The sequence below is a fragment of the Liolophura sinensis genome, chromosome 1 (assembly GCF_032854445.1).
Source record: "Liolophura sinensis isolate JHLJ2023 chromosome 1, CUHK_Ljap_v2, whole genome shotgun sequence".
Lineage (NCBI taxonomy): Eukaryota > Metazoa > Mollusca > Polyplacophora > Chitonida > Chitonidae > Liolophura > Liolophura sinensis.
Genome location: NC_088295.1, coordinates 96095865 through 96110002, shown reverse-complemented (window position 1 = coordinate 96110002; position 14138 = coordinate 96095865). Strand labels below are relative to the sequence as shown.

Below are 14138 nucleotides of genomic sequence, written 5' to 3'. Positions count from 1 at the left end.
AATCCTCCCCACTCAGTCCTCACCTTCTGCCAAACTGTTAAATCTTTAATTCCTTCTTCCATACACTCACCCCTCCCCACTCAGTCCTCACCTTCTGCCCAACTGTTAAATCATTACTTCCTTCTTCCATACACTCAATCCTCCCCACTCAGTCCTCACCTTCTGCCCAACTGTTAAATCATTACTTCCTTCTTCCATACACTCAATCCTCCCCACTCAGTCCTCACCTTCTGTCCAACTGTTAAATCTTTAATTCCTTCTCCCATACACTCACCCCTCCCCACTCAGTCCTCACCTTCTGCCCAACTGTTAAATCTTTAATTCCTTCTCCCATACACTCACCCCTCCCCACTCAGTCCTCACCTTCTGCCCAACTGTTAAATCATTACTTCCTTCTTCCATACACTCAATCCTCCCCACTCAGTCCTCACCGTCTGCCCAACTGTTAAATCTTTACTTCCTTCTTCCATACACTCACCCCTCCCCACTCAGTCCTCACCTTCTGCCCAACTGTTAAATCATTACTTCCTTCTTCCATACACTCAATCCTCCCCACTCAGTCCTCACCTTCTGCCCAACTGTTAAATCTTTAACTCCTTCTTCCATACACTCAATCCTCCCCACTCAGTCCTCACCTTCTGCCCAACTGTTAAATCATTACTTCCTTCTCCCATACACTCAATCCTCCCCCACTCAGTCCTCAACTTCTGCCCAACTGTTAAATCTTTAATTCCTTCTCCCATACACTCACCCCTCCCCACTCAGTCCTCACCTTCTGCCCAACTGTTAAATCATTACTTCCTTCTTCCATACACTCACCCCTCCCCACTCAGTCCTCACCGTCTGCCCAACTGTTAAATCTTTACTTCCTTCTTCCATACACTCACCCCTCCCCACTCAGTCCTCACCTTCTGCCCAACTGTTAAATCATTACTTCCTTCTTCCATACACTCAATCCTCCCCACTCAGTCCTCACCTTCTGCCCAACTGTTAAATCTTTAACTCCTTCTTCCATACACTCAATCCTCCCCACTCAGTCCTCACCTTCTGCCCAACTGTTAAGTCTTTTTTTTCTTCTCCCATACACTCACCCCTCCCGAGTCCTCACCTCCTGCCCTAACTGGGACCTCAACTGTTGAATCTTCACTTCCTTTTCCCTGACCAACCGGTTTCCAGCATTCATATGGACAGCCATCTTGTCAAGTTCCACTGCTTCCCGCTCTAACGAGTCTCGTACATTGCTCAGGAGCTCTGCAGCAGAGGGTGACAGCGTCTATAGGGGGAAGAGAAATCCAGTCAATTTGATTGGTAATAGATGATGTAAACTCCTAGATGATGTATGCCATAAACCAATATACTATAGTTTGTCTGCAGACTTGAGATTTCCTGTTGTCCGCCATCTTGGAAAATCAATAGCATTCGATCCGTATTTTGAGTCCATACTTACTGCTGTCTGGTCACAATGCCCAGAATTCATCTCAAACCGCATGCATAAGCGATGAAGTGCAAATGTCATGTACATGTACACGGAATACTTTCGGTCCAATGCATGTCTGCAAGGTGAAGCACATCACCAAACTGACATACACTGTGGACAGAAATGGACAGGGATTATGGACAACCATGTCATGGAGTGGACTACACATTTAAATCGAGGACAGCACACTGAGAACCAAAGAGTGCACGGTACAGGGGTGTCTGCATATAGGGCCATGTTTACGTAGAAACACAGCCCACCAAGATATAGTATGGTCTACGAGCGACGTGACATGGTGTTTCAGGTTTCAGCCTCAAATGAACTCAAGATTAATAGTAACTGATTTAAAGTTACAGTGTACCAAACATATCAGAACAAACCTACTGTGGTTGTTTACGTCTGTTTCCAACACTCTTTCAAAATAACTCAGTTACATTATTTGTTGTCTTTTCTCTCCCCTACACCATTTGTTAAAGGCATTCATTTTATGGCTACTACTTCTATCTCACAATCAACCAGTAATACAACCAAAATACCACTGAAACTAGACTAAAACAGTCAAGGTGATGTTAAATGCCTAAGCTTTTTGAAAAGAATAGTAATAGGTAACAGAGCTTTACCCCTTGTTGTTGTTTGAGGATGTCTTTGCCAAGTTCATCACGAGCTGCCTGGAGACCTGCCTGTCTCCTCTTGAGGGAGTTGCGTTGTTTACGGAGAAACTCCTTAGCCAAGGAGATTGAGTTAGTCTCTCTGGACAAGTGTGCTTGGAGGACACTGAAAAATAATAGACAACAGTGAAATAGCATTTGATACATATACATGCAAGTAATGGAGAGAGTTGTGATACATGTACATGTAAGTAATGGAGAGAGTTGTGATACATGTACATGTAAGTAATGGAGAGAGTTCTGGTACATGTACACGTAAGTAATGGAGAGAGTTCTGGTACATGTACATGTAAGTAATGGAGAGAGTTCTGGTACATGTACATGTAAGTAATGGAGAGAGTTCTGGTACATGTACATGTAAGTAATGGAGAGAGTTCTGGTACATGTACATGTAAGTAATGGAGAGAGTTCTGGTACATGTACATGTAAGTAATGGAGAAAGTTGTGATACATGTACATGTAAGTAATGGAGAGAGTTCTGGTACATGTACATGTAAGTAATGGAGAGAGTTCTGGCACATGTAAGTAATGGAGAGAGTTCTGGTACATGTACATGTAAGTAATGGAGAGAGTTCTGGTACATGTACATGTAAGTAATGGAGAGAGTTCTGGCACATGTAAGTAATGGAGAGAGTTCTGGTACATGTACATGTAAGTAATGGAGAGAGTTCTGGTACATGCACATGTAAGTAATCGAGAGAGTTCTGGTACATGTGCATGTAACTAATGGAGAGAGTTCCGGTACATGTACATGTAAGTAATGGAGAGAGTTCTGGTACATGTACATGTAAGTAATGGACAGAGTTCTGGTACATGTAGATGTAAGTAATGGAGAGAGTTCTGGTACATGTAAATGTAAGTAATGGACAGAGTTCTGGTACATGTACATGTAAGTACTGGTTTTGGTGTACCTGTATGAGGATCCCATGTGACGCACAATAGGCACACTAAATGTGGTTGTGTCTTCACTGAGGTCATAGGAAACCTTGCGACGAGATCTTTTCCCAAAGATTTCCTGCAATATAATTAGGAAATACAGCATTCTGAGAAAATTGAAGGCACAGTAGCCAGATGATCATAATAGCAGAACAATAACAACCACCAGACAATAAACATGTATTTACATGTATAACTCTTCTCATGACCACGACCAATGATTACCCTGGACAATAACAAGTCCTGACCAATGACTACCCTGGACAATAACAAGTCCTGACCAATGATTACCCTGGACAATAACAAGTCCTGACCAATGATTACCCTGGACAATAACAAGTCCTGATCAATGACTACCCTGGACAATAACAAGTCCTGACCAATGATTACCCTGGACAATAACAAGTCCTGACCAATGACTACCCTGGACAATACCAAGTCCTGACCAATGACTACCCTGGACAATAACAAGTCCTGACCAATGATTACCCTAGACAATAACAAGTCCTGACCAATGATTACCCTGGACAATAACAAGTCCTGACCAATGACTACCCTGGACAATACCAAGTCCTGACCAATGACTACCCTGGACAATAACAAGTCCTGACCAATGATTACCCTAGACAATAACAAGTCCTGACCAATGATTACCCTGGACAATAACAAGTCTCTGCCAATAATTACCCTGGACAACAACAAGTTCAGACCAATAATTGCTCTGGACAACAACAAGTTCAGACCAATAATTGCCCTGGACATGTAAGTACACAACCTATGAAAAAAAAGCTTCCAACCTTTAAATCATGTTCTGGACACAATCAGAAGAATGTGTTTGCATGGCCTGGTAGTCTTACTTTTTTTTTTTTAAAAAACTCTTTGCAACAGTGTAACATAACACATTTCCGCAATATGTAAAACTGAAAAAAAAAAGAAATGCCTACATGTTCATGCCTACACTTTAATCAGTTCATGTCAAAAATGGGGATAATGTGTGTATCCCGCTTGAAGGCCCTATCCATTAGTGTTTGTTTGAGTGAGTGAGTGAGCGCTTGGGGTTTAACATCGTACTTAACAATTTTTCAGTCATAAAACGATGAAGGAATCCCCGCCCGAGCCATTATACTGATACGGGTCAACCAGTCGTTGCACTATCCCTTTCATGCTGTACGCCAAGCAAGGAAGTTACCACTTCCTCTTTTAAGGTTTTGGGTGTGACTCGACCCTGGATCTACCCCTGCCAAAGCGGACGCTCTACCAAATGTGCTATCGGGGCCAGTCAATCAATTAGTGTTTGAGAAGTCATCTCCACAAGAGTTGCAAACATACACACACACACAATTTGAATGAGAGGATATGATCTTCATACATGTACATTGTATGTTCCGACAGCGCTCTCCTTTAATTACTTCTTTGTCCATTATTTTCTGCAAGGGTAGGGATTGTTTCAAAGAGTACCATCCACAGGTTATACACAGTTCCATCATTAGCTCACCTGTCCACGTAGAGTTGTCACTTTATGAGACGGAGCTCTGCTAATGTCCCCACCTGAAACAGGTAGAGAGGAAGGTGAGTGTGACAGCAACAAGGAAGGTCTGTGTGATAGCAAAGATCACAAGGTAACTCTGCTGATGTGTTACCTACCATCCTGTGACACACAAGCTAACTCTGCTCATGTGTTACCTACCATCCTGTGATAGACAAGCTAACTCTGCTGATGTGTTACCTACCATCCTGTGATAGACAAGCTAACTCTGCTGATGTGTTACCTACCATATTGTGATAGACAAGCTAACTCTGCTCATGTGTTACCTACCATCCTGTGACACACAAGCTAACTCTGCTCATGTGTTACCTACCATCCTGTGATAGACAAGCTAACTCTGCTCATGTGTTACCTACCATCCTGTGATAGACAAGCTAACTCTGCTGATGTGTTACCCGCCATCCTGTGATATACAAGCTAACTCTGCTCATGTGTTACCTACCATCCTGTGACACACAAGCTAACTCTGCTGATGTGTTACCTACCATCCTGTGATAGACAAGCTAACTCTGCTCATGTGTTACCCGCCATCCTGTGATAGACAAGCTAACTCTGCTCATGTGTTACCTACCATCCTGTAATACACGAGCTAACTCTGCTGATGTGTTACCTACCATCCTGTGATACACGAGCTAACTCTGCTGATGTGTTACCTACCATAGGCCTGTAACCATGCTGTGTCTCTGAATATGGGTACTGAACTGTATGCTAAATAATATTTTTATATCAAGTGCTGATGTTACCAGCTTCATCCGGGCTTCAAGGATCAACATCTCCCACCAGGACAACAAGTACGTATCACAGGCACAGGCCAAGCGGATTATTTGCTACCCTTACTTCATCAGGGTGGGTCATGGCTGGGAATAGGCCAAGTGGATTATTTGCTACCCTTACTTCATCAGGGTGGGTCATGGCCGGGCACAGGCCAAGTGGATTATTTGCCACCCTTACTTCATCGGTGTGGATCAGGGCCGGGCACAGGCCAAGTGGATTATTTGCCATGCCCACTTCATCAGTGTGGATCAGAGCCAGGAATAGGTCAAGCGGATTATTTGCTACCCTTACTTCATCAGTGTGGATCATGGCCGGGCATAGGCCAAGTGGATTATTTGCTACCCTTACTTCATCAGTGTGGATCAGGGCCGGGCACAGGCCAAGTGGATTATTTGCTACCCTTACTTCATCAGTGTGGATCATGGTTGGGCATAGGCCAAGTGGATTATTTGCCACCCTTACTTCATCAGTGTGGATCAGGGTTGGGCATAGGCCAAATGGATTATTTGCCACCCTTACTTCATCAGGGTGGGTCATGGCTGGGAATAGGCCAAGTGGATTATTTGCTACCCTTACTTCATCAGTGTGGATCATGGTTGGGCATAGGCCAAGTGGATTATTTGCCACCCTTACTTCATCAGTGTGGATCAGGGCTGGGCACAGGCCAAGTGGATTATTTGCTACCCTTACTTCATCAGTGTGGATCAGGGCCGGGCACAGGCCAAGTGGATTATTTGCTACCCTTACTTCATCAGTGTCGATCATGGTTGGGCATAGGCCAAGTGGATTATTTGCCACCCTTACTTCATCAGTGTGGATCAGGGCTGGGCATAGGCCAAATGGATTATTTGCCACCCTTACTTCATCGGTGTGGATCAGGGCTGGGCACAGGCCAAGTGGATTATTTGCCACCCTTACTTCATCAGTGTGGATCAGGGCCGGGCACAGGCCAAGTGGATTATTTGCTACCCTTACTTCATCAGTGTGGATCAGGGCTGTGTCCCAGCCAAGTGGATTATTTGCTACCCTTACTTCATCAGTGTGGATCAGGGTTGGGCATAGGCTAAGTGGATTATTTGCTACCCTTACTTCATCAGTGTGGATCAGGGCCGGGCACAGGCCAAGTGGATTATTTGCTACCCTTACTTCATCAGTGTCGATCATGGTTGGGCATAGGCCAAGTGGATTATTTGCCACCCTTACTTCATCAGTGTGGATCAGGGCCGGGCATAGGCCAAGTGGATTATTTGCTACCCTTACTTCATCAGTGTGGATCATGGTTAGGCAAAGGCCAAGTGGATTATTTGCCACCCTTACTTCATCAGTGTGGATCAGGGCTGGGCACAGGCCAAGTGGATTATTTGCTACCCTTACTTCATCAGTGTGGATCAGGGCTGTGCCCCGGCCAAGTGGATTATTTGCTACCCTTACTTCATCAGTGTGGATCAGGGCTGGGCATAGGCCAAATGGATTATTTGCCACCCTTACTTCATCGGTGTGGATCAGGGCTGGGCACAGGCCAAGTGGATTATTTGCCACCCTTACTTCATCAGTGTGGATCAGGGCCGGGCACAGGCCAAGTGGATTATTTGCTACCCTTACTTCATCAGTGTGGATCAGGGCTGTGTCCCAGCCAAGTGGATTATTTGCTACCCTTACTTCATCAGTGTGGATCATGGTTGGGCATAGGCCAAGTGGATTATTTGCCACCCTTACTTCATCAGTGTGGATCAGGGCCGGGCACAGGCCAAATGGATTATTTGCCACCCTTACTTCATCAGTGTGGATCAGGGCTGTGCCCCAGCCAAGTGGATTATTTCCTACCCTTACTTCATCAGTGTGGATCAGGGCCGGGCATAGGCTAAGTGGATTATTTGCCATGCCGACTTCATCAGTGTGGATCAGGGTTGGGCATAGGCTAAGTGGATTATTTGCTACCCTTACTTTATCAGTGTGGATCAGGGCCGGGCATAGGCCAAGTGGATTATTTGCCATGCCGACTTCATCAGTGTGGATCAGGGTTGGGCATAGGCTAAGTGGATTATTTGCCATGCCGACTTCATCAGTGTGGATCAGGGTTGGGCATAGGCCAAATGGATTATTTGCCACCCTTACTTCATCAGTATGGATCAGGGCCGGGCACAGGCCAAGTGGATTATTTGCTACCCTTACTTCATCAGTGTGGATCAGGGCTTTGCCCCAGCCAAGTGGATTATTTGCCACCCTTACTTCATCAGTGTGGATCAGGGCTGTGCCCCAGCCAAGTGGATTATTTGCTACCCTTACTTCATCAGTGTGGATCAGGGCTGGGCACAGGCCAAGCTGATTATTTGCTACCCTTACTTCATCAGTGTGGATCAGAGCCAGGAATAGGCCAAGCAGATTATTTGCTACCCTTACTTCATCAGTGTGGATCAGGGCTGGGCACAGGCCAAGCTGATTATTTGCTACCCTTACTTCATCAGTGTGGATCAGGGCCGGGAATAGGCCAAGCAGATTATTTGCCATTCCGACTTCATCAGTGTGGATCAGGGCTGGGCACAGGCCGAGTGGATTATTTGCTACCCTTACTTCATCAGTGTGGGTCAAGGCCGAGCACAGGCCAAGTGGATTATTTGCTACCCTTACTTCATCAGGGTGGATCAGGGCTGTGCCCCGGCCAAGTGGATTATTTGCTACCCTTACTTCATCATTGTGGATCAGGGCTGGGCACAGGCCAAGTGGATTATTTGCCACCCTTACTTCATCAGTGTGGATCAAGGCTGGGCATAGGCTAAGTGGATTATTTGCAACCCTTACTTCATCAGTGTGGATCAGGGCTATGCCCCGGCCAAGTGGATTATTTGCTACCCTTACTTCATCAGTGTGGATTAGGGCCGGGCATAGGCCAAGTGGATTATTTGCTACCCTTACTTCATCAGTGTGGATAAGGGCTGGGCATAGGCCAAGTGGATTATTTGCCACCCTTACTTCATCAGTGTGGATCAGAGCCAGGAATAGGTCAAGCGCATTATTTGCTACCCTTACTTCATCAGTGTGGATCAGGGCCGGGCATAGGCCAAGTGAATTATTTGCCACCCTTACTTCATCGGTGTGGATCAGGGCCGGGCACAGGCCAAGTGGATTATTTGCCATGCCCACTTCATCAGTGTGGATCAGAGCCAGGAATAGGTCAAGCGGATTATTTGCTACCCTTACTTCATCAGTGTGGATCATGGCCGGGCATAGGCCAAGTGGATTATTTGCTACCCTTACTTCATCAGTGTGGATCAGGGCCGGGCACAGGCCAAGTGGATTATTTGCTACCCTTACTTCATCAGTGTGGATCATGGTTGGGCATAGGCCAAGTGGATTATTTGCCACCCTTACTTCATCAGTGTGGATCAGGGTTGGGCATAGGCCAAATGGATTATTTGCCACCCTTACTTCATCAGGGTGGGTCATGGCTGGGAATAGGCCAAGTGGATTATTTGCTACCCTTACTTCATCAGTGTGGATCATGGTTGGGCATAGGCCAAGTGGATTATTTGCCACCCTTACTTCATCAGTGTGGATCAGGGCTGGGCACAGGCCAAGTGGATTATTTGCTACCCTTACTTCATCAGTGTGGATCAGGGCCGGGCACAGGCCAAGTGGATTATTTGCTACCCTTACTTCATCAGTGTCGATCATGGTTGGGCATAGGCCAAGTGGATTATTTGCCACCCTTACTTCATCAGTGTGGATCAGGGCTGGGCATAGGCCAAATGGATTATTTGCCACCCTTACTTCATCGGTGTGGATCAGGGCTGGGCACAGGCCAAGTGGATTATTTGCCACCCTTACTTCATCAGTGTGGATCAGGGCCGGGCACAGGCCAAGTGGATTATTTGCTACCCTTACTTCATCAGTGTGGATCAGGGCTGTGTCCCAGCCAAGTGGATTATTTGCTACCCTTACTTCATCAGTGTGGATCAGGGTTGGGCATAGGCTAAGTGGATTATTTGCTACCCTTACTTCATCAGTGTGGATCAGGGCCGGGCACAGGCCAAGTGGATTATTTGCTACCCTTACTTCATCAGTGTCGATCATGGTTGGGCATAGGCCAAGTGGATTATTTGCCACCCTTACTTCATCAGTGTGGATCAGGGCTGGGCATAGGCCAAATGGATTATTTGCCACCCTTACTTCATCGGTGTGGATCAGGGCTGGGCACAGGCCAAGTGGATTATTTGCCACCCTTACTTCATCAGTGTGGATCAGGGCCGGGCACAGGCCAAGTGGATTATTTGCTACCCTTACTTCATCAGTGTGGATCAGGGCTGTGTCCCAGCCAAGTGGATTATTTGCTACCCTTACTTCATCAGTGTGGATCATGGTTGGGCATAGGCCAAGTGGATTATTTGCCACCCTTACTTCATCAGTGTGGATCAGGGCCGGGCACAGGCCAAATGGATTATTTGCCACCCTTACTTCATCAGTGTGGATCAGGGCTGTGCCCCAGCCAAGTGGATTATTTGCTACCCTTACTTCATCAGTGTGGATCAGGGCCGGGCATAGGCTAAGTGGATTATTTGCCATGCCGACTTCATCAGTGTGGATCAGGGTTGGGCATAGGCTAAGTGGATTATTTGCTACCCTTACTTTATCAGTGTGGATCAGGGCCGGGCATAGGCCAAGTGGATTATTTGCCATGCCGACTTCATCAGTGTGGATCAGGGTTGGGCATAGGCTAAGTGGATTATTTGCCATGCCGACTTCATCAGTGTGGATCAGGGTTGGGCATAGGCCAAATGGATTATTTGCCACCCTTACTTCATCAGTATGGATCAGGGCCGGGCACAGGCCAAGTGGATTATTTGCTACCCTTACTTCATCAGTGTGGATCAGGGCTGTGCCCCAGCCAAGTGGATTATTTGCCACCCTTACTTCATCAGTGTGGATCAGGGCTGGGCACAGGCCAAGCTGATTATTTGCTACCCTTACTTCATCAGTGTGGACCAGAGCCAGGAATAGGCCAAGCAGATTATTTGCTACCCTTACTTCATCAGTGTGGATCAGGGCTGGGCACAGGCCAAGCTGATTATTTGCTACCCTTACTTCATCAGTGTGGATCAGGGCCGGGAATAGGCCAAGCAGATTATTTGCCATGCCGACTTCATCAGTGTGGATCAGGGCTGGGCACAGGCCGAGTGGATTATTTGCTACCCTTACTTCATCAGTGTGGATCAAGGCCGAGCACAGGCCAAGTGGATTATTTGCTACCCTTACTTCATCAGGGTGGATCAGGGCTGTGCCCCGGCCAAGTGGATTATTTGCTACCCTTACTTCATCATTGTGGATCAGGGCTGGGCACAGGCCAAGTGGATTATTTGCCACCCTTACTTCATCAGTGTGGATCAAGGCTGGGCATAGGCTAAGTGGATTATTTGCAACCCTTACTTCATCAGTGTGGATCAGGGCTATGCCCCGGCCAAGTGGATTATTTGCTACCCTTACTTCATCAGTGTGGATTAGGGCCGGGCATAGGCCGAGTGGATTATTTGCTACCCTTACTTCATCAGTGTGGATCAGGGCTGGGCATAGGCCAAGTGGATTATTTGCCACCCTTACTTCATCAGTGTGGATCAGAGCCAGGAATAGGTCAAGCGGATTATTTGCTACCCTTACTTCATCAGTGTGGATCAGGGCCGGGCATAGGCCAAGTGGATTATTTGCCACCCTTACTTCATCAGTGTGGATCATGGCTGGGCATAGGCTAAGTGGATTATTTGCTACCCTTACTTCATCAGTGTGGATCATGGCTGGGCATAGGCTAAGTGGATTATTTGCTACCCTTACTTCATCAGTGTGGATCATGGCTGGGCACAGGCCAAGTGGATTATTTGCTACCCTTACTTCATCAGTGTGGATTAGGGCTGGGCATAGGCTAAGTGGATTATTTGCCACCTTTACTTCATTAGTGTGGATCATGGCTGGGCATAGGCTAAGTGGATTATTTGCTACCCTTACTTCATCAGTGTGGATCAGGGCCGGGCACAGGCCAAGTGGATTATTTGCTACCCTTACTTCATCAGTGTGGATCAGGGCTGGGAACAGGCCAAGCGGTTTATTTGCTATCTTTACTTTATTATTTGTATACATAGCAATTATGACAAAACTACAGTACTGGCCAAAAGGAGAAACTGCATGATGATAGCTGGCGAAGAACCTGGCTCTGAAAGGGTAGAGACGAGTTTTACAATCTTCCATATTAAAGCACCTGCATTGGGTGTAAGTTTGAATCAAACAGGTCAATCACAGAATACTAGACGTATGCGCACGATTTTGTCAGGACGATTCCTAATATTAATACAGTAATTTATAAAAAATTACTACCTCAAGCATGATTTGTCCATATAGCGCCAGTTGTACGCGGTCACTCCTGCTGAACAACTGAAGTCAACTAAAAAGCCATGGGTGGTATACCAACTCTTGTCGCTTGCTGGTGTTTCACTCCATCGTGCCATGACGTGTGTATGGCGCTAGCATCATGACATTCATCGTGCCATGACTGAACCGAAAACAATGGCTGGATACAGTCCCTAACTCTGCTGATGTGTTACCTACCATCTATTGATTCACTAGGTAACTCTGCAGACGTAGGTCTGAGAATGGGAGTGGGTGTTTTCTCCAGGTCCTCAACACAGAGTTTTTCTCCACGTAACTGTTCCTCTGCCAGCTTCTGGGTTTCGTCAGATGCCAGAATTATTTTCTGCTGAATGCTACTGTACTCCTGCTGTTTCTGGTCTATCTTCCCACGCAGGCCTCTGCAACATACAAACTGAAACGTTACTCCTGCACCATGGCTAGGAGAACATATCTCTTGTAACTTGTGCACAAAGAGTCATATCATGGCAAAAACCTGCATTAGTCAACAGAGACACATATCAGTGTACAGAGAGTCATATCAGTGTACAGAGACACATATCAGTGTACAGAGTCATATCAGTGTACAGAGACACATATCAGTGTACAGAGAGTCATATCAGTGTACAGAGACACATATCAGTGTACAGAGAGTCATATCAGTGTACAGAGAGTCATATCAAGGCAATAGTTTACAGATACTTATATCAGTGTTGACAAAGTCATGTGTGCAGAGTACAGAGTAAGCGCACAGAAAGTTACATGTCAATGCGCAGAACGTCACATATCAATGCACAGTGTCACATGTCAATATACAGGGTGCCACACATTAAAAATGCACGTCACTTATCAATGTGCAGAGTGCCACATATCAATGTATAATGAGACATAACAATGTGCAGAAACATCTATCAATGTACAATGAGTGTCACATATCAAATGCAGTCAGGTGTCACAGTACACAGCGTCACATGTACAGAGTCGCGTGTACTGTACAGTGTCAGGTGTACTGTACACAGCCAAATACATACAGTCACATATCAGAATGTTGTCACATGTCCGGACACTAAGTGCCACAAGTACAGAGCCACATGTACACAGCAAAGAGCCACATGTAAACAGTGTAGAGATGTGTGTACACAGTACAAAGCCACATGTGCATAGTACAGACTCATGTACACAGTACAGAGAAACATGTACACTGTACAGAGAAACATGTACACAGTAGAACCACATGTATACAGTGCAGAGCCACATGAACACAGCACAGAGCCACGTGTACACTGTACAGAGACACTTGTACACAGTACAAAGCCACGTCTACACAGTGCAGAGACATAGTAACACAGTAGCGCCACATGTACACAGTGCAGACATGTAAACAGTACAAAGACACATGTACACAGTACAGAGACACATGCACACAGTACAGAGCCCTGTTTACACAGCACATAGCCACATGTAAATAGCACGGAGCCACATGTACACAGTACAGAGCCAGGTGTACGCAGTACAGAGACACATGTACACAGTACAGAGACATGTACACAGTGCAGAGACACATGTACACAGTATAGGCATGTGTAAACAGCACAAAGCCACATGTACACAGTACAGAGACACAGGTACACAGCACAGAGCCACATTTACACAGCAGAGCCACATGTACAAAGCACAGAGCCACATGTACACAGGACAGAGCCACATGTACAGCACAGAGCCACATGTACAATGCACAGAGCCAGGTATACATAGTGCAGACACATGTACACTGTACAGACACATGTGCACAGTACAGAACCACATATACACAGTACAGAGCCACTTGCACACAGTGCAGACATATGTACACAGCACAGAAACATGTGCACAGTACAGAGCCACGCGCACACAGTACAGAGCCAAATCTACACAGCACAGAGACACATGTACACAGTACAAAGCCTTATGTACACAGTGCAGAACCACATGCACACAGCGCAGAGCCACATGTACACAGTACAGAGCCACATGCACGCAGCGCAGACACATGTACACAGTACAGACACACATGCACACAGCACAGACACGTACATAGCACAGAAACACGTACACAGAACAGAGCCACGTGCACAATGTACAGACATTTGTACACAGTACAGAACCACGTGTACACAGTGCAGAGAAACATGTACACAGTACAGAGCCACATGAACACAGCACAGAACCACCTGCACGCTGTACAGAGATACTTGTACACAGTAGAGAGACACGTGCATACAGTGCAGTGCCACATGTACACAGTGCAGACACATATGTACACAGTACAGAGACGTGTACACAGTACAGAGCCATGTGCACACGGTGCAGA

At 46.2% G+C, this 14138-nt stretch overlaps 1 protein-coding gene across 1 annotated transcript in view; it reads right to left on the bottom strand.

The window, feature by feature from the left end:
* The window catches only part of LOC135462195 (centrosomal protein of 164 kDa-like), a 77383-nt gene that overhangs the window by 20529 nt on the left and 42716 nt on the right, over positions 1-14138 (bottom strand). Inside the window, 5 exon segments of the mRNA XM_064739595.1 lie at positions 1109-1273; positions 2098-2251; positions 3057-3160; positions 4577-4629; positions 11990-12189. Coding sequence (XP_064595665.1) covers positions 1109-1273; positions 2098-2251; positions 3057-3160; positions 4577-4629; positions 11990-12189 — 676 coding nt within the window.